Genomic DNA, 26,063 nt, shown 5'->3' with positions numbered 1-26,063 from the left:
ACAAAACCAACATAATTTTTTTAAATACATCAAAATAGTTCTTTTTTTTAATATTTACAAATGAGAAAGCAAGTTCCCTGAACCTAGACAAAGTATTAGAAAGACAACACATATCATTGAGAAGTAAACAAAGGTATATGTCAAACATAAACGGACACGTGACTTAGTAGAAAATCTTAAAGATAAGGCAGAAAAATTCTCCACCATTTGTAGTCACTTGCGGATTTAGCTGTAACTTATTAGATCATCAAACTTTTTCACCTAACAAGAAGAGAAAGTAAATAAAAATAATTCAAAGGAAAATAATTTTAAATGAAACATGCTTATCAATATGATTTTTCATTACCATTTTGTTTCGTGTGTGAATGGAATTAAAACAATTAAAAAGCCTCACCTAGTTGCGCCTTGTTTGATTGTTGATCTATTTGATTTTGGGTATTACGAAGGAGAATGCTTACTCCATCTAATTCTTTTTCTCTCCCAAGGAAAATTAATAAATGAAAGTAAAAAGATATTACTGGAACTAATTTATAATTTTTTGGTTTATCAGAATCATATACTCCAAATTAAAAATAGAATTTACATCTCTATCAAAATTCTTTCTTTGGGTAATTGTAACTCAAGAAGAAGAATACGTAATTAGGCTTAACCATGTGATTTAAATCGGATTGAATTGGATACCCATAAGCGACGTCATGCGTGTTTGTCGAACCTGATTGGTTTCTGAATCGACAAATGCTACGAGTTACCCACGATGACGTCGCTTGCAAGTACCCAATTCCTTCATGATATAAAAATGAAAACAAAATTTCATGCTGTAACTAAATACTTACTTTTATTAGATCCATACTCCCGGTGATTTGGTATAAAAGGCCCTCTTTGTGGTAAGGCTTAAGAGCTCGCTTAATATCCAAACGAACTTTTAATGGTTCAAGAATGGGTTCTAAAATGTCCATTCGACTATCTAATAATATCACAGCTCTAAAAATATTTAAATATAAATTAAAGCGTGCTTTTGTGAAAAATTTAAATATAATTTTTATATTTATAAATGCAATAGAGAGTATAAAAGAAATTTTTATATTTATAAGTGCAATAGAGAGTATAAAAGAAATTTTCTAACAAAAAAATTCAATATGTATTTTCTATTTTTTTTTATTTGTATCATAAAGTTGTTAGTAAATAATAATTAAAAATATCTTCTTACACTTATCATATTTTACTTTTGTTATTTAGCTTAGGCAAAAATTATAAATTAATCTGGAAAAAATATAGTTTTAAAACACAATTTAGTGTTTCACAGGATTTTACAGGATATTCCATGATGGCAAACCCTTTTATAAATTCTTAGAATCTTTGTTAAAAGTGAAGAAAAAATAGTATGCACTTTTGGTTAATATTTAAGCTAAGTTAATATTTAAGCTGAATAGCTGAGGAAGGCAAAATAAACACAAACTGGTTATGTGTTTATTTTGCCTTCTTCACTAGTGTTTCAACTTGGTTTTTTACCTTATTTAAATATTAGTTTGCGCTCCATATTTTTAATACTTTATTTGTAAAAACCTTCTAAAAATAAGCATAAATAGATGCATAATAAAAAATCATCATAACAATTTTGCTAAAAATAAGTATAGAGGTGATTTTATTTTATTTTATAACTGTTGTTGAGCAGCAGATCCAATTTTTTGAGTTTACGACTATTGTATATTCAACTCTGTAGTCTTGTAATTTTGAACCCAATCCAGAAGACAAGGGAACTCCTGGATCAAGTATTCCGTGGAGTATAATTTACTTTCGTGGAGAGCTTTTTTTGATGGAACTAACCCATATTTGCGTTACACGAAGAGGAAAACCACGAAAACGTCCCACGGTTAGCCTGATGGCAAGGGGACTCTAACCAATGATCCGTCTACCACTGAGGATATTTTACATCACGTTAGCACTGTGGGGTGGAATTCGTATTGACCAGCCATCTCTGCGATTCGAATCCGGTTAACCTTATTGGAAGGCAAATGCTCTATCCTTTGAGACATCCCTGTTCAAAAAATAGAGATGACTATAGAAAACACTGTATGTTAAAAATTACTGTGATCTTGTGCAAAGGTTCCTCACTTAAACTTATTTTCATTTATGGAGCTCTTAAGTCATCACTGGATTCTTTGGCTGGACTGAGTTTTCATAAACAAATCATCAACGATTTGCGATTTCATCAACGATTGCGAGCATATAAACCGAAGAAAAAATATAATTATTTTCAAAAATAGTTAATAAAAATGATTTTTTAAAATTATTTTATCAATAATATTTTAAAAATTAGGTATATGCTAAATTATTAATTCTGTAAATCAAGTGTAGCACTTAGTTTAGTTTGCTTTAAACTTTTAAAATAAAGATGAATAAAACAAGCTGAATTACAGTTTTCTTTAAAGTGAGAATTAAAAAGAACTGTTACACGTTGAAATAGATATCAGAGAGACATATGTCTGCATTGATAAATTTAATTATTTTATTTTGAATTGAAAAACTCGATGTGAATTATCAACGCAATTTTTTATAAATTTATATTCCTTCCACAATTGATCCAAAATTTTTTTTATTAGTAAACGGTTTCCTATCCTTAAAAAAATTTGCTATTATTTTTCCCTGGTATTTTAGTGAAATGACTTCTCAAATATAACCGAAATATTAATAAATAATAAATTACACTTGTGAATAATTTGTGTTTGTTTTTTATTTCATGAGATTTTTTAACGGATCTTGAATATTTTCACGTAGCTGATTTCAAATCTTCAATCGATTTCGAACTCAAATCTACAGTTTTTTAAAATAAGATTGTTACTCTATTTTTGTTGAAATATACAAGCATAAAATAAAGTTATATTCAAGAAGGGTTTCATAAATGGCGCGACAAGCTTCTAGGGGAGTTAGAGTACATCATTATAATTAAAACTGCATAGAAACATATGCCTGAAAATATCGTTAAACGCCACTAGGGGCGCTTTCTTTTTGTAAATTATTTCTTTGTGTGCTTCTGAACAGGTTACAATAGAGAAGTGTCTCTATCTGCATGTGCCGACGACACTTCTGGGCACGGTTCCTTATGCGCATTAAATTCTGCTGATGTGCCTTTACTCCCCTAGAGGTTCGTTGCAACATTTACGTGACTCCCTGTAATACATAACGTTTTTAAACTAGTACCTTTCGGTAAAAAATTGACTAAAAATGTCATTTTTCATAATAAAACGAAAAAATCTGTAGCTTTAGGAGCAAAACTAATTTCAGATTTAAAATCCCCCATAGGCAAAACAACTATTTTGTATAAATGCAACAGAAATTTTTTCCTCAGTATAATTGCTTAAATATCATTATAATTACAGAATTCATAAATCATTCTGTAGTTTAAAAAAAAAGTCCTAACTCTTGGAACCCATACGACCAGTCCACGGAACCATAGGATTTTGCGGAACGTCTTTTGGAATCTCTGCTTTTTAATTCTGGAATTAATTAAAATTTTTAGCCTTTTTCTGAGATTTCATAAATTTAGAAAAGTTCATTTTACCTAGCAAGTTGCAGCTCATTTAATCGTATCAAGAGATTATCAATACAATGATCCTGTTCTTCTTGGAGAAAATTTTCAACGCTCAGTTCCCCTAGTTGCAGAATAAGAGCATTTGGTGAAGTAGCCTTTTGCGGCAGCAGAACAGTGGGAGCTTGAATCTCAACCGAAACCTGATATCGTAGACCACTTTGTTGGAATTCTGAAACCTAAATCAGAACAATTCATTAAAAAATAATAAAATTCAACATAAAACAGCTTTAAAAAGTTGTAACAGCTGACACAGTAAAATATATATAGACTGCTTCATTTTTTTCCTCATTGGTTACGTTTAGCATATATTATTTGCTCATTATTAGCTAAATTCTTAATTTATTATTGCTTCTACTTCGGATGCGAGAATATAATAGTACATTTGTAAATGTTTTTGAATTAAATATTTTATTTTTTCCATTGAGACAACTTTTCATAATTATATTAGTATAATTGTGGAAAGTCTAATGCTATCGTAATATCAACTTTAAAATTTCCATGCAAAGGAAAAGTCACAGCATTAGATTGCTTGTATTTTAGTTCTTAAATCTACTCTATCACATTTAAATTTTCTTTTGCACAAAATGTTTCCCACCTTTTGTTGAATCTTTTCTTCCGTAGAACGTTTTACGAAGCTTGTAGCATCCGGATTAAGGAAAGGTTCCAGAAAACGCTGTAAAACATAAAATTTAATTAATTTGAAATTTTGACTTTCGTATTAACTTTTAAAAATAACTGTAACTTTTATTTGCCACTTAATATTATTTGCGTACAGGCAAACAATATTTACAATAGCAAGGAAAAAAAAGCACTGATTAACAATGTGAAAGTATTCTAATTTCAAGCTCTAGAAAAAACACAAAATTTGATAAATTCTCACTTTTAATTTCATTCTTTAATGTTAAATGCATATAAATAGACTACAAAACTGCTACAAAAATGAACTAGAAGAAATGAAACTACAAAAAATGAAACTACAAAACATGAATCTACAAAAAATGAAACTACAAAAAATGAAAAATTAGAATAAAATCAATAATCAATAATATCAAAAATATCAATAATAAAAAGCTGACTATTAGATAAAATATTAATCAGAATTAAGGTCAAAGAATAACAAATTCAGTTACGTTTTGATAATGAATTAACATTTTATTTCTAAATTTTTAAATAACGTACTCAAAAACCTTATCTAATTTCAAAATATTGTCAAGAAAATTTTTTAGTTACAATTTTTAAGGTATCCTAACTGGTTTCAACGCAGTGTCTTTTTTTTTTTTAAAAAAAAAGAACAAGATGAAATTAAAATTTTGATTTTATCTCCAGTAATCAGGGCTCCTAAAATTATAAACATTTATAAAACATTCATAAGAGTTTAAACATTTATAAAAGATTTTTCAAAATAAAGGCAAATTTGAGCATAAAAACTACACACTTTTCATGTCATGCAAACCTGTCTACAACTAATAGTAATGCATAAATTGGAAAAAAAATTAGATCAAAAATGTGATTACCAGTGTTTTGATCTAAAATCTTAAAAAGTGAAAAAAAAAAACGTGAAAAAGAGATAAGTACATTGTTTAATATCTATTTAACTTACTTAAAGCTTGATAAAAATTAAAAAAAAAAAATTCGACCTTAGTTTTTAGTCTAAAACATCGCCAACGTTACACAAAAGTCTACATTTAAAATTTTAAAGAATTTTATGTACACTTTTTGTTGTAATGTGTGTTAACGTGAAGAAATTTTTTCGAAGGTAACGTTTTTCAGAAAATGCATTTGAAATGCAAGAAAATTCTAAAATGTAAGAAGATCGTGACAACAAAAAATTCATAATTCTGAAGACAATTTCTAAAAATAAAATTTACTTGCTTTAAAACTATAATTTATTCTAATAAATAAAGATTCAAATACTTCAAAAAAAAAAAAAATTAGTTTCGTTTTTATGCGTTTACTTCCGGTATTGATTTCGTCTGTCAGTGTACGAAGAAGCAACTATAACCTCATTTCTAGAAACCCAAGATAAATTTTTTAAAGGGTTTTTGAAAGCTTATGAACTAAAGTTTAAACATAGATAGCAAAACGATATCGAAATATTTGAAGAATGTTGCCGATTTCCATTCAATCGAATACCTTTATAAGCAAAGATTTGAACTGTTAGGTTTTCATGTTTTTTATCCGTGTGCTAAAATAATTTGTTTGCACAAATAATCATTAATGATTATATTATAAATACAAAAAGATGTGTATTTGTTAAAAAAAAAAGCTATGTAAAGAAATCACTTTTACAAAAATATGACAGTACTTTAAAAATTTATAATGATTGCGATTTCAAAAATTATTAACGTCTATAAAAATATTAATAGCTATGATTTTTATGATGTAAAGTGTTTTTGATGGTAATATGAGTGATGAAAATATATTTTTACAATGTTCTATGTAAATAGTTTATTTATTTCCCCCCTTTTCTTCCTTGCTTATTTTCGACGTCTTAAAAATTACGTAAATGAGCGTGAAAATATTTCGTACTAAAACAATATTTAAATCATTAATTAAAATTAAAAAAATAATAATTTACTTACATTTAATTCATTAGCAAAGGTATGAAGAAGAACGATTACTGTGCGACCAAATCTTATTCTCAAGCTTCCATCTACTCTGACGGGCAGTGAATCTTGATTTCTGGCATCGATCACTTCTTTGTGGTGAGGGCTACGACGCACCCACTTCACAATAAAAGAATCAAAATTTATAATCGGAAAAACGTTTCAAACAAAGTTATAAAATGATTACTTCATTTCAAAACTTAATAATTCTCTTAATAGTAATTTAAGTAAAATATTTTGAATAACAATACGCAAATATTTTTTTTTACTGGAAATGGAAAATTCGCTAAATAATTTTTTTCCCTTCAAAATATGCATGAGCTTCAATGGATTATATTTTCCTGAATAATTAGATGACTTTTGTCAGAACTTCATTTTTAATCGTAATATAAATAAATATAACTGTTAAAAATGCAATAAATTATAAAATTTCTTACATATTTAATTATGTCATTATACGTAATTAATGCACGAAGTCAATATAGATTCTAGCATGCATTATGAACAAAGAAAAGAATATAAAACTTAAATTCCAAATAAAATTCATTTTTAGGACTTCTAGTACTGTTTTTACCCTTGAGAATCCTTAGAGCCATTAAATTTATTTAATATCAATATTAAAAAAAATCATATAATCAACATAGCGGGTGTCCTAAAACGGCAGACGCTAAAAAAATACGCAAATTATTTTTTACGAAAATGTTTTTTTATGTTATTATTAATTATACACTAAAACTCCCCCATTCTCCTTCGTGCGTTTCCTTCTTTTTTGAAAAAAAAATGGTTTGAGGGGAAGAATTGAGTTTTCATAGACAGACAAGTGGGGCGCATTTTTTGGTATATTTTTCTTGCTAAATTCAATAGACTAATTTCAAGACGATCAAACTAATAGTTTAGAAGTTATAAGCGTTTCATATAGAAAAAGTACAAATTTGTATTTGCACCTATTATTCATGCTGAGTCGAATGAAACCGTACACAAGTCAATGGAACAAAAAATTCAAAAGTTGCAATAATTTTTATGTATAGAAAGTACTTCTTTTGATGCGTACTTACATAAACACTTAACATTATTTTCCAGGAACTGTAAGAACATATAAGATATATTTTCCGATTCAACGATTACTTTTTCCGATTCAACGGTTTGACGATTAATTGAAGGAAACTAACTTCAAAACGATCAGACTAATAGTTTAAAAGTTAGAAGTGTTTTGTGTACAAAAGAGCAATTCTTACGATTATTTACCTACTTGTTACTCAGACAATCGAGTAATTGTTTCCTATATATTTTCTCATTTAATTGGATAAGACCAAACAATATTTCAAAATTAATAATTTCATAAGTTTATGCGTTTTTTTCAATTGCACCTTTTAATGAAAAAAAAAAGCGTTGACTTCTAAACTATTAGTCCGATAATCTCAAAACTGGTTTTCAATTCAGAATAAAAAAGTACATCAGAAAATATTTACTTTACATGTTAAGATAGTTCCTGGATAACAAAGTAAAAGTGTATACATGTCTATCAAAAGTAGCACTTTTTATACACAAAAAGTTTTGTTATTTTTGACCTATTCATTTTATTGACTTGTGTACAGTTTCATTTGATGCGGCGTGAAAAAATACATAGAAACAATGCTCACTTGTTTAGGTAACAATATCAGATGTGTAAATCGGTACTAATACAAATTTGTACTTTTCAAACATGAAACGCGTATAACTTCTAAACTATTAATTCTGATAGGTTTTATTCGATTACGCGTGAAAAATACATCGGAAAATATGCCTCACTTCCCAGTTTAAATTGATTTTATTAAAAAAATTTTGCAAATTAATTTATCTGATTAAGCATTGTGTTTTGTTATAAATGCTGGAATGTACTTATTTATACCGACTTTTGTTAGCTGCTTTTTTAGGCAGAACCATGTCTATTTAGAAAAAATTATCACGACGTTGTTGGTAATCTTTTAAAAACATTGTTTTATATGGGTTTTTTTCTCAGTGAGCAGCGCCTTCTTTTGGTGTACTTTGTGTCAAATTTTGAAACTTTGTAAACGTAAAAAATAGTTTCCTAAGCAAGACGCAGCAATGTGAACGATTCGATCTGATACCATTTATTTTCGTTGTCAGTCATTTTGGGACACTCGGTGTTATTAATATTTTCCAATATTATTTTCTGAGGGGGTGTAATGTAATTTACTGCATAAAGGTTTTACAAATCAGTATTAAAATAATTGGAATTGAAACGTATTCAAATTTACATTCATATGCAATAAGTTGAACAATATGTAATTACTTACCTTAATATCGAAAACTTTCTCGCCTTCTGTCGCTAGAATCTAAACAGAATATAAACTCATTAGTTTTTGCGACATTCTCTTATTAAGAGATTACTTTTATATTTTAGAAATAATTCTAATAATAGCTTTAAACTTACATAACAAAAATAATTTTTTTCTGTATGTTTGTAACATTTTTAAAATAAGTTATCTTTTATTTTAAATCAAGTATTAGCTTGAATATTTAGATTTAATTATCCAAAATTATTGAGGCGTTCTTACTTTGTTTTGTATTTATGATATTTTGGCTTTAGAGGTATAAATAAAAGAAAACGCATTTAAAGTAATGAAAAAAATCAAACAAAATAATATAAAAAATATTTAAAATCAAACATACCTATTTCAACAAGATCAAGTGCGTAATTTTATAGTTCAATTTTGCTATCCATTAATGAAATATTTTTTTAGCAAAAACTTTTCTTTTTAAAAATTATTGAACTAACAATAATCGTAGTATTTTAAATAATTTCGAAGAAAATATTTACTCTCAGGATTTAAAAACTAAATATATTCATTTCCAACTATTTAATCGGTACAAATATTGGATTTTTCTCATTTATTTTTCTTAAAAAAAGGAATCTGCAATAGAAGTAAGAACGTACTTTTTTGTACAACGTATCCTCGACCAAGTCTTCCATGCACAACTCAGTAAGATTTACTCGAAGTACAGATTTCTCATTGGCTTTTAATACGTAATCTGTTTCAAGACCTGCATAAATAAAATTAATATTAATGTTTTAAGTAATACTTTTTAAAGTACCGAACCAGATATTAAAAGTATTTTGCAAACAAATTTGAGTATTATTCGTCTGATGTGCAGAAAGGATTATTATTTATAATTGTTGTAAAAGTTCTATAAACTTATTCAGTACTTAATAAATAAAATAAAAAAAGACAATGGAATAGGTATTGGAGTTGTAATTTCATATGAAACAAAAGATATTACAAATATGGGCATAAAAAAAAACAAATAAGTCAGACAAAAACGCACGAACAATCATCTCTACATCTCTATCGTATTGATGATCAAATTTATATAAAAAAAACGAATATAATTATCATGAACTCCTCACAATCTTATGCAGTTATCGCTTTTATTATTTTTAATATATATTTAATCATCATTCTAGAAAAGAGTTGTTGTTACTAAAGAATAAGTGAGTTACTGATTTATTAAAAAAAATAGTCATTATGTCTTTAGACATTTTTAAAACAGTTTTGGATACTTTTTCTAAGCTCAGTTTCATTATGCATTTGTAACATTTTTAGAACCAGTATCGGTTTTTCTAGATAATGATGTTTACATTTTTAGACAAGCTTTCGAAAGCGTTTATAAATGACATTTTATTACTTTTTTTTACAGCCTTAGTATACGTGACAGTCATACCAAAACTTCATCATTCATCTTGTTTATCAATAGCGTTAAAAAAAGAAAGTTTATGTGCTTAATCTGTTTTAAATGAGAAAACTCACGATGGAAAGTGTTCTTGTCCTAGCATGACAAGAATTTCATATGCCTAATGCATGCAAATAAAGAGGAAAAAAAAAACTATAAATGTTCGTTGCGACACACTGACAAAATCAATATATCATATTGCATCAACTGTTTCACTTGCACGAAATCACATCCGCGCAAAGCAAAGAAAGAAAAAGGGAAAACATGCACTTTTGACAGAACGAAAACTTAACAAAACAACCTAACTGGAGTACATCAAAACGAAACTGTCCACCATACAACAGCATAAAAGCAATCACTGTCAGACAGACAATACAAAAGTTAATTACTTAGGCTGTCCCTTACTTACCAACCACTCTGAGGTCAGCAAGTTCAAGATCGGTGTCACATAATCTGACATGTAAAGCATTGAGACGAGCTGATATGCTGAATTTGGTGGCCCCTGGTGGCACGGGTGGATCTGTGGTGTCAGCTAGTACCAAGTCCGATGGATTGGGCATGTAGGATAAACGGAGGCTGGAAGATTTAGGCTTAAGCCTTCCAGAAAGACAGTAATGATGTTAGTGGAAAGTGAAGAAGGAGTTAATTAAAGAAAGAAAAGAAATGTTAGTATGAAAATAATTGTTAGGTATATTTCATGGATGAAAAAAAAACTTAATTAAAAAGAAATTATTTCAATTTCGAAAGAAAGAATATTTTGAAATCATATAGATAATGAACTGTTGGAAAATGGAAAAATGGCAAATTATGTTTTTTTTATATCGTTACAAAATAATTTATTTGAAAGAGCAGAAAAAATACCTTTAGAAAATCGGACAGCTAAAGAAAAACTGCACAAAGGTTAAATAAATAGTAAATATATAATATAAAAAAGAAAATAATACGGTTTTTTTTTATGCTATTCTTAATGTAGCCCATTTCGCTTTCGATAAATTGTAGAAAAATATTTCGTTTTCTTAATATGCTTATAGTTTTAATAAAGCGAGAATTTATTACTCTGTAAAAAGCTTTGCTTATTTATTCTCAATTTTTGATTTAAGGTTCTAGTCTTTTTTTATTACGATAATGAAAAGTACTATTTTTTTCATTCTGATTGATCTAAGAAGAATATTGATTTAAGAAGAATATGCAGTCAGAAGATAATAAATCTTATCTTTATGGCCTTATTTTGCATTCTTTTCCAAAAAATTTTTTTTATAAATAGTTTTAAAATTGACTAAATATTGCGATTTCTTGCCAAACTTTAACTACAGAATTAAGAAACCACAAAGTAAAAGAAATGTTAACTTCAGTGAAATAACAACTTATCTAACAGTTTATAACAACTTCTAAAAGATTTTACTAAATTCAATTCGGATATAAGAATTTACAAAAAGAAAAAATCATTATGGTCTGTTTAATGGATACCCTCAATTATTAATTTGGATTCCCTTCTTCATTCTATTAGCTAGTCACTAATATTTCCCAACTTTGTGATTTTAATTATAAATAATTCGTTTAATTTTTAACTTATGATTACAGTGTATTTTTTCAAACATTACTTATCTATTAAAAAAACTAATTTTCAGAAAAAAGCTCATAAAGAACCACGACCACGTCACTTTTTGACATTTTAGTCTATATTTGCGATTAAATTTACACAATAAATTGTGATTAAATTTACACAGTACAAATGGATAGTTCAACAAGTGAAAAATTAAATGTGTTATGTTGAGAATATTTATATACAGACTTACTTCGCAGAGACGTATTGAAGAAATTTTGCGAGTGTTACAAAAGCCTCTCGATGAAATGCCACAGATAAAGTGCTGACATCTAATACAAGGGAATGTTCAACTTGATGGAAATGACTCTTAAATTCAGGACAGTTTGCTTGGACCTGTGAATGAATTCTCATAATTTAATTTGAAAATATGAATGTTCTTAAGTGCAACGTTAATAATGCTTATAAAAAAACAAATTTCTTTTTTAAATTAATATTTATTATTATTATTTTTTAGCAGTTTGTTGAATGTAGAGTTCCCGTATCTGAAGTAGTTAGAAAGCTATTCCAAGCAATTCCAAAATTATTCGTAAATGAAAGATATTGGAGTTGGCTATCACGCTTGAAGAAGTTTCACACTAACTAAAGTGTAAACTGTGTAGATAAAGCCACGTTTTGTCTAATTTTTTGTTAGCCAAAGAACAAGCTAAACTACACCAAAGTTGCGTAAATTATTGATTAAGTGATACTGTTTTTCAAATATAAAAATGTGATTTATGTTCAGGTAATTTTTGAAATTTTCTACTAGAAAAAGTTTTTTAGCTAGGAAACTGGAAACTTAAGTATTAAAAAAACAACTGTTAAAAAAACTAGCTTCTTATTTGATGTATAATAGTATAAATAACTGAATAACCGTGTCACATATCACTATAATTATTTTAAAATCTAACTATTAAACAGAATACATCTTCATCCAGCATTATTTTTGCGTGTAATAAATATTTTGAATAGCTGAAATTAATTTTTAAAGCAAATGAAACTGATACCTGCCTATAACTGCTAAATTCCACGTTAGTAAAAATTTCTTTCAGCTAAATCTATGTTAAATCTACAAAGAAGTTTTTTTGTTTTCTTTCTTTCTCAAAATTTTGCCTCTCAAGCAATCATAGATTCTTACTCTACGCTGCAACTCACGATATTAGATAAGTAAAGCCTATTTCAAATGTAAAATAGCACAAAATATCACGGGTGCTAAAGACTTTTTTGTTCATTACCAATTCATTAGGATGTAGTAAAATAATTTTTGACTGTTATAAGTAAAATTATGAACTTTTCTGATTCATTAGACTAACTTTTCAGGTAATAGGTAAATCAGACAAAAATAACTTGTCCAGGCCACTCTGCAATAGGCCTACGAGGAACATTTTGTTTCGTTTAATTTTGTATCGTTTCATTTTAACTCTCAGCCAATCACAAGTCGTAACTATTTTATCAATGTTAGATGCAGGAACTGTAGTTGATCATTGCATGGAATTTAGCTTCATTTTAAAAAAATTTTTGTTCTAATAATTTCATATTATTAAAAATAATTTCTTTGAAGAGAATATTCTAAAATTTTTTTCCTAACAGAAATTAATCCTCCAAGATCTAAATCTCTCTATTTAATTATTTAAAAAAATCTCTTTTTAGCAAAATGTGAGTTTTTAAAAATCTATTTTATTAATGAACAAAATTTAGCAACACATTTACAATTAACTTGCAATTCGAGAAGACGAAATGATGATGGGCTAACCATGTGATTTAAATGAGATTTAATTGGATGCCTGTAAGTGACGTCACTCGTTTATGTCATACATGGTTGACTTCTGAATTGACAAATACCCCGATTTACCTATGATGACATCACTTTCAGGTATCCAATTGATGTCAAAAATAGTTTTTTTATTACCTTTCTATATAAAACAGTGATCATGTCAGATGCATTGTCTGAACTAATGAGTTCCAAATATTCACCAGAAGAACCTAGAATTCAAGATCAAAGTTATTTAATTTGGCTTCAATGACAGAATAACAATAAAGTTTTTTGAAAAACTAAGAGAAAAGAAGGACAGAAAATTTGATACAATCACTCTATACTGTTCGCAACGAACTCAACATACTGGGCACAGATAAAGTGCTATTTAGTTTATTCAATGCTGTTATTCAAGTTTACATGAAGTACAAAATTTCACAGTTAAATCGTTTAATGAAACATGTCTCTAAGATTATATTTTTATATTATTGAGAGCTTATAGCTTTCTTATGTTGTGAGATATTAAAAAATATACATTTTTCGAAAATCAGAACTATTTTCTATGCTAATACACCTGATGAAGAATATAATATATTATTTTCAATAACTGTAAATTTATAAAATTTTATACATTTATCTTAACTCGTTATTACTCAAACAAATTTAATTATTTCCTAAATAAAATTTAAAATAAAAGGAATTGCCTAAAAATAATTTAGTCTGTCAAAGTTTTCTCGTACTTTTTAGGAAATATAAGGTTATAATGAGTTTTAATTTATCGGTAGAGAGTTAAATTTGCTTTTTAAACATATTCTGAATTAATGAGGTATAAAACTCAAAATTATTTAACTGAAGGGAGATGTGCAACTTTAAGGCAAGCACACTTTATACAAAGAAGAAATCTTTGCACCAAGCTAATTCTTAGTATTGTTTCAAGCGAGGAACTTAGCACATTTCTGGGTATTTTAGTTGACAGCCTCACAATGTACAAAATTTTTTTATGACGTACAAGGTTTTTTATTTTTTTTTAATAAAAAACTCACTAAAAATGATATCCCAATAAATTTAGAAATGCGGTATAACTATATGAAAATCGAAAAAAAAACATCAGAAAAAAAAGAGTTGAAAAAGCACTGGAAAACTGTGATAAAACAGTGTGCAACTAGTATTTTTCCAATAACCGTGTTTCATTTTAAGATGAGATGTCATTTTTGGAAAATTTTTTAACTTATCACGAAATCAACTGCTTTAGAGACTATTAATTGATAAAATAAAAAAATATGGTTAAAAAATTTATAAAAGATTAAAAGTTTTTTTCTATACATGTCAAATTAATTTTTGTTGTTGCTGCCGTATGCCATTAAGGCAAATGGAATGCGCTTCTTCTCCCCTTCCGGTGGCGCCATCTATGGCCATGAATTTAATTTCTTCCAAGCACATACGTCGCAAGTTATTTATAAGGTGGACCCATTCATTTCTCCACAGATCGTAATTTTGACCTGAACAAGAGAACGATCAATCTCCAATTTAGAATCCCCAGAGGTATGATTTGTTATGGGAACAGAGGTCTTTGTGACCCAACGTGCACTAGTAACGTGCACTAGTCGTCATTTACTATACGTCTTCGGAAGGTGAGGATCGAATTCACGACTTCTTGTTCATGGGCCCAACGTCCTATCAACCAGGATACCCCGGCCTTAATTAATTTTTGTATACTGATTAATTTAAATAGTCAATGGTTGAAGTATAGTCATAGTTAAAGTTTTTGATTGTTTTTCTGGAGCTTTTTATTCTGTGATTCATGTTGTAAGGCCCAAAGTCCTACAGTTACACTATGCGAAGTTAGAGTTTAACACATTTTCTTTCTTCGTAATACATTTATTTTTATTTTTTAAATACCTTTTTAAATTCACCTATTTACCTTTATGAAGTTTGTCCACCAATTGAATTCTGTGCAGTGAAGCTTGGAGTGCCGGTCCATACTCCATATAAGCAGCATCAACGCATAACTTCTCAGCCCGTAACATGAGGTAAGGCTTGTCTGCATGATCACTGGATCGAGCCAAGTGTATGGACACTTCTCCTGCGACCAACCTGAATAGAATTTTTATGTAATTACTGGCCGATACATTGTCTTCGAATCCTGGGAGATCGATGATTCGTGCCCATCGTTCAGCTGCACCTCCGGCTTCCTCTTCGTCTGATTGATCAGATGCAGAAAATGAGCGCTGCAAATTTCCTGCAACACATAAGAGAATGGCATACATTTATTTTTCAAATTACGGTATATTTTTACAGTATTAATTGCTTAAAAACTTCATTCGCTTCAAAAATATATAAATTGGATATAACAGTCGACATGCTTCAAGCGCTCAAAAACAGGCTCCCATTTTCAAGACTTGCCAGACTTGGATGAGAAGAAACGAAAGTGATTTGAAAAATAAAACTTATGGTTTGCAGCAAAAAAATGGAAGAATAAAGTATAGAAACAAAGCTAAAAAAAAATGTAGCCGAAATAGAAAAAAAACATACAGTGCGCAAAAGGGGCAAATAGGGTAAAATGCATTTCCACGCGCTATGGTATAACACAGAAATACGTATATATATGCACGTGGAAATGCATTTTACCTTGATTTGCCACTCTCGGCCATTGTCCTTAGCGTTTTTTTCCTGTTCAGTTTTTCATCGTTTTTTCTCTCAAAGCTACTGCTGTTTTTCCAGTTTTATTTCTCGCCTTTATTTTTCATTGGCAACTTTACGTTTTATATTCCAAATAATTTTTGTTTCTTATCAGTCCCGTCTGGCAAGTCTTGAAAATGTTTGCCTATTTTTGAGTGCTTGAAACATGTCGACTGTTACTTCAGATTTGTATACTTTTGAATTTTTGATTTAGTAATATAGTTATAGTAGCTAAAATATACGAAAGCTCCTGATAAGAATGAAAAAATAATGTATTATGCATGAATAAATAATGCATGAAAGCTCCTAAATTGGTTTAAAAACCCTTACCTCCTTAAAAACGTTAACGTAATTCTAGAGACTACTTTTTTCTAATTTATTACTATACAGGTGATTAAGTAACGAGTAACTCCATTGTGGTGTGACTCGAGTGGGTTTTAGTATTTGGGTATTTTTGAAATTCAGTTATAAAAGTAGACAATAATTAGGTAGTGTTTACGAAAACAAACATAGCTAATTGTTTGAAAAAATATTTTAGATAAAAAAATCTCACATCGCTTTGAATATTAAGGGAAAAAACGATTTTTAAAACAATAGTTATTCGATACGAATAAAGATAAATCAGACAAGTCACTTTTAAAGATACAAATCTACAGCAAGACAAACTACTAATTTATACTTCGATGAAAAAATATTAAAAAAATTTAGATTCCAAAAATTATCTTAAATCTTTTAGATTCACTTTTTACTCTTTTATCGTGACGGACGAGATAACTTGTACTGTACACAAGGTTTTTCTATATTATAGCAGCAAGTTCAGCGACTCATTTATCAACATTTTAGCACATTCCAGTCTATAATATTTTGCCTTACAATATTTCTACAAGATGGTGCCACTCATTATAATAATTATTATTTTATTATTATTATTATTTTATTATTATTAAATATTATTTTATTATTATTTTATTATTATTAAATATTATTTTATTATTATTTTATTATTATTTTATTATTATTTTATTATTATTATTATTTTATTATTATTGTAATTATTTTATTATTATTATTATTATTTTATTATTATTATTATTATTATTTTATTACTATTACTATTATTTTATTATTATTTCTTTCGAAGTAAAATAAACAAGTTTTAAAGGAAAGTTAATATGAAAGTTTTAGGTTTAAATGAAGTTAAATTTCTATTACCTGATAAGGGTGAAGTCTCTTGCTGCTCTGGAGACAGAATTTTAGCCTTAGGTTTTCGGTGTAGGCTTTTCCAAACTTCTTTAAGATCTACACCTGTAGGGTCCTTGAGAACATGGCTGCACTAAAAATTATTTTTTTGTCACTTTGTGAAGTTTTAGCACATTTTTAAAATCGAGAATAATACTTTAAACTCTAAACAGTAGGGAAAACTGGTATAAGAAGACAATTGACCTTATAAATAAATTGGCCAAATAAATTATCTAAAATTTATTTTTTCTTCCTTTTTGCTTTATAGTACTCATAAAAAACTCAACTTGAAGGAAAGATCAAGGATTAGGCATAATATTAATATTTAAATATTTATTGTCAAAAAAGACACAGTTATCAACTTAAAAACATAGATGTTTTTTTCTTCCTTTTTTAAGTTATCGTAACTTCTGTTCTGTTTGACGTAAAAACACAACTCAAACGGGTTCACTCTTAGAAAAATAATTCTCCCTTTAGACAATTCAGCAATCTCTGAGCTGTATTTCGTTATTTGTGAGAACCATTTCATCACGAAATCATGTTATTTGTGACGAAACGCGAACTCTCGTATATAAGACGAAAATGTTTCCTCAACTCGGAATCTCATCGCAGAGCATTGTGGGATATTGTTGACTGGGATGACGAAACTAGAATGAAGACCAGACGATCGAAAATAAAGTAACGAAACAAGCCAACCGATTGTATGGTCGTCAAGCAGTTGACTTCGTATCAGGAAGTTACCGTGTTCGTATCCCGCTTCTGAGACGTGTGCTATGTTAGGGTATGTTAAATGTAAGCTAGGGTATGTTAAATGTATTTATTTTTTTTAATAGCCCTAAATTTTCCATTTAAAAAAAAGATAATGTTAGATTAAAATATTATCTGCTTAATATTTTATTCATGCATTTTTCTTTGCTTGCTCAGCACTCATTAAGATTTACGTTAAGATATACACAATTGTAATTTAATGTGATTGTTTTCTTACCAAATGGAAATCACTGGGAGATAGTGGTAAACTATCAGTTACGGTTGATGACTTAGGGATTGGAATGTTTTGTAGAAAGTCAGCAATCATGGATACTCTTCGATCTGATAGATTGAGCTTCAGGCTAGGAAGGCTGATGTTTAATTTTTGCCTGCAAAAAGTAATGTTTAGAACATAAATGAACAATTACACTAACTCAATTTTAATTTCATCTTCTATATCAGGTTTTAGTTTTCAGTATTTTTTTCATTATGCTACCGTTTTTGCTTAAAAAGACTTTTATCTTTTTAGTCTTAACTTTTATAATAATCCTGATAGTAAAATTACCGAGTCAATCTGCAGTCTTCATAATTCTAAATCCGTGTGAGATTTCAATGCAGTTACACATAGACTAGTATGATTAAAAATTAGACTTAATCCATGGGTGTCGTTAGCGTAGAGAGGCAGCTGGTATAAGTACCCCTCAATACTTAGAAATATCAAGTTTACCTCGATAATTTAAAATCTCAAGTCTCCCTCTATATTTCTGAAAAATAGAGAAATTTTCCCTAATCACCATTGATTTAAACTCATGAAAAGTAAAATCAAGAAAAAGATTAATATTTAGCAAATTTAAGAAATAATTTTTGTTATGCCTGATAGTTAAGGAACTAGTGTAAATGTATATTTTAATTTCGTCTCCCTCAAAAATTGGATATCTGCGATGCCCATGGCTGAATCTAATACGTAGTACGCGAAATTTTCATAGATAAAACAAATAATAAACAAAAAAATTTTTTATGAAAAATTAATTTCACTTTAATTAGAATCATATTAAAGAATACTTTGAAAATATGGAATAAATCCCGATTGAACCCAAAATCAAGCAAAAAAAATAAGAAATCACTAAAACAAAATTTTGAAAATTTTTGTTATTTTTATTTTATTATTTTTAATCTATTTTCAGTTCATTAAATAGTAATGTTGATTATTTAAAAAATTTTTTTTTAAGTTGAATATCAGTAGACTATTTTTTTTTAGTTTCAGGTTATCAAAGTTTTTGGACCATCCAGAAAGTCTTTACAAATGCAAAAGGAATAGGGGAGAGTCAAGTAGCCCGCCCACTTAAGGAGTATTTGCTTATATTTCTGTATAATATTGAGTAATAATCAATATTTTTGTATGTTTCTATTGTTTTATCATTTTATTAAATAATGCAAAAAGAATAAATCAAAAAAAGAATAGTTTAACTTAAATAAATAGAAATTTAAAAAATTTGACTACTGTATTCAGCACATTTTCAAACTATTGTTTACCATGTTACCAGCTACATAAATACTTGAAACTTTGAAAATAATCTTTTTTTAATATAGCAATTAATGTCCGATTGCCCATTGACTTGAAAAAATATTCTATACATATGAAATCGACAGTGGGAGGGGGTACCCGACACTCCCCTAATTCCATTTTACAGCTTAAAAGGAAAAAGTTATCTTTATAAAAATCTTTGATTTTCCTTGTTTCAATTTATTTTTACTTCCTTTCAGTAATTTATTTAGCTGTTTCTCTCCCTCCTTCTCAAATTTTAGATTAAAAAAATCTGCAGATACTGTGACAATCTGCAGCGCCCTCTACTTTGCTTAAAGATTTCTGTTACCAATATAATGAATAAATTCACATATTCGTAAATTTCTCTATGCTAGAAAATGTATATGAATTATAAAATATTTTAAATAAAGCAATTACTTTGGCAAGGTCTTGCAGTCTGGACGAACACTGTTGGAGAACACAACAGTTACTTTTGCTTTCGGAACTAAATGCATGTCTGTTTCAGATTGTTGTTTGGCTGTTCTCCATTCTTCTCCTACTTGCAAAACAAACAATGTTATTACATACTTTCACGATTGTAAAAGAAATTCTTTGAAAGCCATGACAACAAAAGCATTTTGTGATTTTGAATTTATAACGCAATACAAACCTAAGTCCGAGAACAAAACTTGGGCATCTGACAGTGCGATGTTGAATCGATCATACAATCTTTCCTCGGTTTCCATTTTTGTTGATTCCTGTCGAAGTTACGATTGTTTTAGTAAAGTTTCATAAATATGTTTCTCGAATTTAATTTTTAATATTTTATATATATAGACCAGAAAAACTGAAATTTTCAGTTATTAGCCAGTTTCCGGTTGACTCTAATAACTTTGTTTCCATTTTTTTATTACGCCTAATGAGTAAGTGGCCGATATCCTTTTTATTTAATAGTCACTTTTTGCAATTTTTTTTGCTTGTATTAAATTATGTTTTTTTAAATTCATGTTAAAAATAATCTACTACTATATAAAGTTAATTCAATAATGAAAATAACATAAATATCTGACAACATTTAGTTAAGCATGCTGACCTTATTGAACTATTTTTTAAAAAAAAAGGTTTGTCAATGTAAAATAGATAGGATGTATACATAATAATTTTGAATAATGGGATTTGTTAAGGAACTCTCCTTCCGTATAAATATTTCCATCACAAATTGCTGGATTTTAAAGGATCAAAATTTTCAATGGATGCATTAGATTCTTATATTCAGAGTCTCTTTCTGCATTGATGTACTTTTATCATTAAACAGTTTTTATTGTTTCTTTAAAAAAATTACAGATTATTTATTTAAGTCGCCACTTCTTTTTCTTTTCTCGCAATGTGGTAAATGGTTATTTTATGGTCTACATATAAGTTATAAATATTGAAATGAGAAGTACATACTTCAAGTGGCAGTCCATCTGATTGCAAATCTGTGGAGACTGTAAACCTTCCTGTATCCAATACAACAACACTGCCGCCTCTACAATAACAGGGTAACTGAGTTAGATAAGATAGAGAAAATTAATGGTTAGACTCCATATATAAATACATATGGTATGTAACACCATGTAAATATAGTGTTAATTTATTTGAAAATTTTTTCTTACTTTAATGAAAAATTAGCCATGGTATGCAAACAGAACATTTAAGTGATAGATATTTAACTTTTATTGTTTTTAATTAACATAATATTTAACCACAATGCGCAATAATAAGCTTAATAACACAGAATTATGTAATATTAAAATAACATTTTTTTTTTAAAAATAATTAATTAATTTTATGTTTTTATAACTTCTCAAAAATAAAAACACTTTTTTGTACAAATTGTATAAATAATTTTTTTAAAAATAGTAAATTTTAGACTTGTAAGCAGTAGTTTTTATGAAATAATATAATTTTCAATGTTGTTTTCGCGAATTGAACATGTTATAAAGAAAAACTGGAATTTAGAAACCTTGATAAAAAAAATTGAATTTTAATATTTTGATATGTTAGCTGCAATAAAATTGGTAAAAAAGTTATTCAATTATGAAATAAATAGAGCAAATAAATTTGCTTTTGTTTAGATCAGAAATTATTTTTTTCAAAAACTCTGTAATAAGTCACATTCAAATAAAGTTAAAAGGTCACTTACTGTTGAATAGATCCGTGTTCTGGGATGACGAAATAAGGAGATCTTAAGTCTACATTTAAATGCAACATCTATAAAATAAAATGTTAATCTTATTGGCATATTTCTATTCTATTTACTACTTTAAACTACAATACTATTGATAAATATTGCTGAAACTTTAATACTGTGCCAATTTAAAGTTGTATTCCATGATCAAGCAAATTAATCGTTCTTGATTTTGATTACCTCGATACAATATTTCAACAATAAGTGATACATGATTTAACGAGACGATTACAACAGTTTTTCGATATTCTGATTTAAGGTACCGATGTTTGGAGAACTTACAGGGGCAAAAAAAAAAGGCTCTTTTCGGTTAGCCGGGCGCAAGCAAAAAGTCGCCAAAAAATGTAGACCTCTGCCAATTTTTTTTATTAATACTCTTTTATTTTTCAAACACATAAAAATTAAATAAAATAAACAAAAAAATCGTGAAATTTCTTTGCGCCCGGCTAATAGTAAAGTACCGAAAGGAAATTCCGGTAAAATTACCGCACTGTATGGTAATACTATTTCTGGTAAAGGAAAACATGATTGTGGTTATTGAAATCAAAATATATGTTATTTAAACAATTCAAATTGGTTATCTTTCCGTTTATATAGTAATGATTTACAGGAAATTCTGGATTTATAGTTCTTATTGCTACACATTAGTAAAAAATACAAACCTGGAAAGTAAATTTAACCTAATAAATGGTGTTTATGCCATGCTCTAAGGTATCATGATAAAATTTCCAAATGATACCCCATTTAGCAAATGTTATCATATATTATAAAACCAAATTTTATTGTTTAATTTTACCAAAATCATTAAAAACGCTTCGGAAAAAATTATCGAGCTTTTTGGTGTTCCCATAAAAGCCAAAAACAAGGTACATTTTACCCTATTCCTGTAGTTTTGTTCATATTTCTCATCGAAGATATAATATGCAAGTTATTGTACAAATTACGTCGTAATTTTGAAATTATTAGAAATAGTTTTGGTATTTTGTTCTTACCTTGTGCTTGGAGAATGCTGTCACTATTTTTTCCTTTCCAGCTTCCGCTAAGAATTTTAATTTCTGTTTAGCTTTTTGCTTTAGAAATGTTACAGTAGCTGGTGGTAGCTCAAAGAAATCCATCAGTTCCTTCATGGCATACTGTAAATTAATGTTCTCGTGTTAATACAAAAATGGTGCTTTGTTCATGACACTATTTTGTTAAAATTACATAAGTTGAAGCAATTTTTGTTTAAAAATTTGTTTAGTTGCTACGAAAACTTAAAAATTAAAATTGAAAAAAATTAATCAAAATTCTGAATGAATCCATACAAATACTATGCTATTGGTGAATAAATTTAAAACAACATTTTGGTAATTCAAAAAATAAGTTTTTAATTGCAATTGAATGATGTGGATTATATTAGGTAACCCATCTGGATAACGAATTGGTTTGTAATGCCCTCACGAAATAAAAAATGTATTAATTGAGAGACACATTTGCCAAATATTTTCTACTCATTTTTTATCAGCGGTGCTTTTATTTTAATAAATAATTTAAACTAGAATAACTTCTTTGAGGCTACAAGTGTCTTAAGATTATAAGGTGCTCTATTATCACCACCTATAACGTGTATTTTTGGAATAATTTTCAAAAGTGAAATAAAAAACTGAATATCGGAATTATTATTTAAGTGATGAAGGATTGAAAAAGCTACCGAAATATCTTAAATCAATAAAGTAAGGAAGTCAGAAGGAGAAAGTCAAAAACCAGTTTGATTTCTTGATTAAACCTGACATATTTTTAATAATCGTCTTTAAATTTATGTCTGTTTCCTTCAAACAAGTAAGTAAGTTCCTATTTCACCAGGTTCACCTTGCTCAGTAGTGATTCGTTAAATTTGGATAGCGTTTTTGTTTTTTCTTCGCTTAATTATTAATTCACAACAACTCATGAGTAAGTTCGTAAAAATTTTTTAACAAATATTTTGAAAGTGCAAATTAAATAAAATATATTTTTATTCGTAGGTCTTCTTGAAAACCTAAACAAGCTTCAATAAACAAGCTTCAAGCCTAAACAAGCAGTTTTTTCTTCGCTTTATTAATTCACAACAACTCATGAGTAAGTTCGTAAAAATTTTTTAACAAATATTTTGAAAGTGCAAATTAAATAAAATATATTTTTATTCGTAGGTCTTCTTGAAAACCTAAACAAGCTTCAATAAACAAGCTTCAAGCCTAAACAAGCAGTTTTTTCTTCGCTTAATTATTAATTCACAACAACTCATGAGTAAGTTCGTAAAAATTTTTTAACAAATATTTTGAAAGTGCAAATTAAATAAAATATATTTTTATTCGTAGGTCTTCTTGAAAACCTAAACAAGCTTCAATAAACAAGCTTCAAGCCTAAACAAGCAGTTTTTTCTTCGCTTTATTAATTCACAACAACTCATGAGTAAGTTCGTAAAAATATTTTAACAGATATTTTGAAAGTGCAAATTAAATAAAATATATTTTTATTCGTAGGTCTTCTTGAAAACCTAAACAAGCTTCAATAAACAAGCTTCAAGCCTAAACAAGCAGTTTTTTCTTCGCTTAATTATTAATTCACAACAACTCATGAGTAAGTTCGTAAAAATTTTTTAACAAATATTTTGAAAGTGCAAATTAAATAAAATATATTTTTATTCGTAGGTCTTCTTGAAAACCTAAACAAGCTTCAATAAACAAGCTTCAAGCCTAAACAAGCAGTTTTTTCTTCGCTTAATTATTAATTCACAACAACTCATGAGTAAGTTCGTAAAAATTTTTTAACAAATATTTTGAAAGTGCAAATTAAATAAAATTTATTTTTATTCGTAGGTCTTCTTGAAAACTTAAACAAGCTTCAATAAACAAGCTTCAAGCCTAAACAAGCAGTTTTTTCTTTGCTTAATTATTAATTCACAACAACTCATGAGTAAGTTCGTAAAAAAATTTTAACAAATATTTTGAAAGTGCAAATTAAATAAAATATATTTTTATTCGTAGGTCTTTTTGAAAACCTAAACAAGCTTCAATATTCAGAATTTTGCATTGAAAATTCATAAATAATAATGATATTTCAAGCTCGAGAATTGGAGATAATTTAGTTATTTAATATCCTATACGCAAGCCTAATATTTTTTATGCAGCAAAAATTATGATTATAAATTTTATTATTAATTAGGATTAGTAATTAGTTAAAAGCATCTATAATTGAAAAATAATAGTGTTCTTTAAAATTAGGGAATAGTACACCGAAATGCTTTAACATACTTTTTTCACATTCATAATAATTTATGAAAGTTAAATTAGCAAGCTTGATCCATTCTACTTTCACGGCATATAATTATTATTGTTTAAAAACAAAGCAGTAAATGTGATGCAGACAAACAGAAACAAGAAAAAAAACTCACCATTTCATTGTTTGTAATATTTTATAGCGAAATACAAGTGTGTTATTGTGTTTATTTCATTTCTTTGCTTTAGGCTTATATATACATATTTAGCTAGATGAAGGAAAAAGTTTGTTGAAGTTTAAATAATCGTAAATTCAAATCACATTTCCTTGTTTTAATACGTTGATGCTTAAAATGCTAAGAGAGAAGTTGAAACATTAGAATACATTTTAATTATAACGATATAATCTAGTTTTTTTTAATGCAATTGAAATAAGAGAAACTTTAGTTCTTTAACAAAGAACCCTGTTTTTAAGCTGTCAGAATCTTCCTTTTCTTCTCTAATAAATAGTTAACTCTTTGAAATGAAATATAGTCAAAGCAATACTAAAAGGATGTATTTTTTTAAAAAAAGAAATAATGCAGCTCATAAGCGTTTTAAGCACGAATAGTAAAAACATCCGAGGCCATTTAAACATCTAGAAGAATTAAACCATGTGTTATAAATAAAGAAAAGGTTTAAAATATTCACATCTTATGATTTATATTCGCAAATGTTTAAAACAAACAGAGTTGGGTTTAATTGAATAAACCTAACTAAAAAAACTACGTTTAATATTTATGATTTAATAGGATTGGATTGTATGTTAATTTTGAAGATGAAAAATAGTTATAGTGCGTAAATGACATTGCGAACTTAATATAAGGAAATAAAAGTTTTTATTGACTGGATGTGATGCAAAAACAAAGATGAATGAAAGAGGAAAGATCTCATAAGTTGCTAGAGGGTGTTCTATAGCTATGCTAATATTCAACTTTACCAACAGACTAAAAAATATAAAAAATCTGTTATTTATAGGCTGATTATGAGATTTTCACTCGGAGATTTTTTCGTGTTTTCATATAAATAATAGTTGTGAACGTTTAGTAAAAAAGCAAAAATGCAGACTTGGGTTTTATTGTTAAAAATTTATCTTCATAGGTTCAATC

The 26,063-nt window shown here is 27.8% G+C and overlaps 1 protein-coding gene across 1 annotated transcript in view; it reads right to left on the bottom strand.

Annotated features, from left to right (window-relative positions):
• Positions 1 to 26,063, bottom strand: part of LOC107436292 (intermembrane lipid transfer protein VPS13A) — a 169,547-nt gene that overhangs the window by 67,787 nt on the left and 75,697 nt on the right. The window contains 17 exon segments of the mRNA XM_087159737.1: positions 834 to 981; positions 3,560 to 3,765; positions 4,185 to 4,262; positions 6,172 to 6,315; positions 8,493 to 8,531; positions 9,134 to 9,240; positions 10,337 to 10,524; positions 11,724 to 11,866; positions 13,419 to 13,492; positions 15,184 to 15,501; positions 17,154 to 17,274; positions 18,166 to 18,316; positions 19,891 to 20,008; positions 20,123 to 20,210; positions 20,902 to 20,980; positions 21,638 to 21,705; positions 22,675 to 22,815. Of these exon segments, the coding sequence (XP_087015863.1) occupies positions 834 to 981; positions 3,560 to 3,765; positions 4,185 to 4,262; positions 6,172 to 6,315; positions 8,493 to 8,531; positions 9,134 to 9,240; positions 10,337 to 10,524; positions 11,724 to 11,866; positions 13,419 to 13,492; positions 15,184 to 15,501; positions 17,154 to 17,274; positions 18,166 to 18,316; positions 19,891 to 20,008; positions 20,123 to 20,210; positions 20,902 to 20,980; positions 21,638 to 21,705; positions 22,675 to 22,815 (2,211 nt within the window).

This window comes from Parasteatoda tepidariorum, chromosome 3 (genome assembly GCF_982258835.1).
Source record: "Parasteatoda tepidariorum strain Cologne lab strain chromosome 3, Ptep-v5.0, whole genome shotgun sequence".
NCBI classification, from domain to species: domain Eukaryota; kingdom Metazoa; phylum Arthropoda; class Arachnida; order Araneae; family Theridiidae; genus Parasteatoda; species Parasteatoda tepidariorum.
The sequence above is the reverse complement of the archived record's forward strand: the minus strand, read 5'-3'. Positions and strand labels throughout refer to the sequence as shown.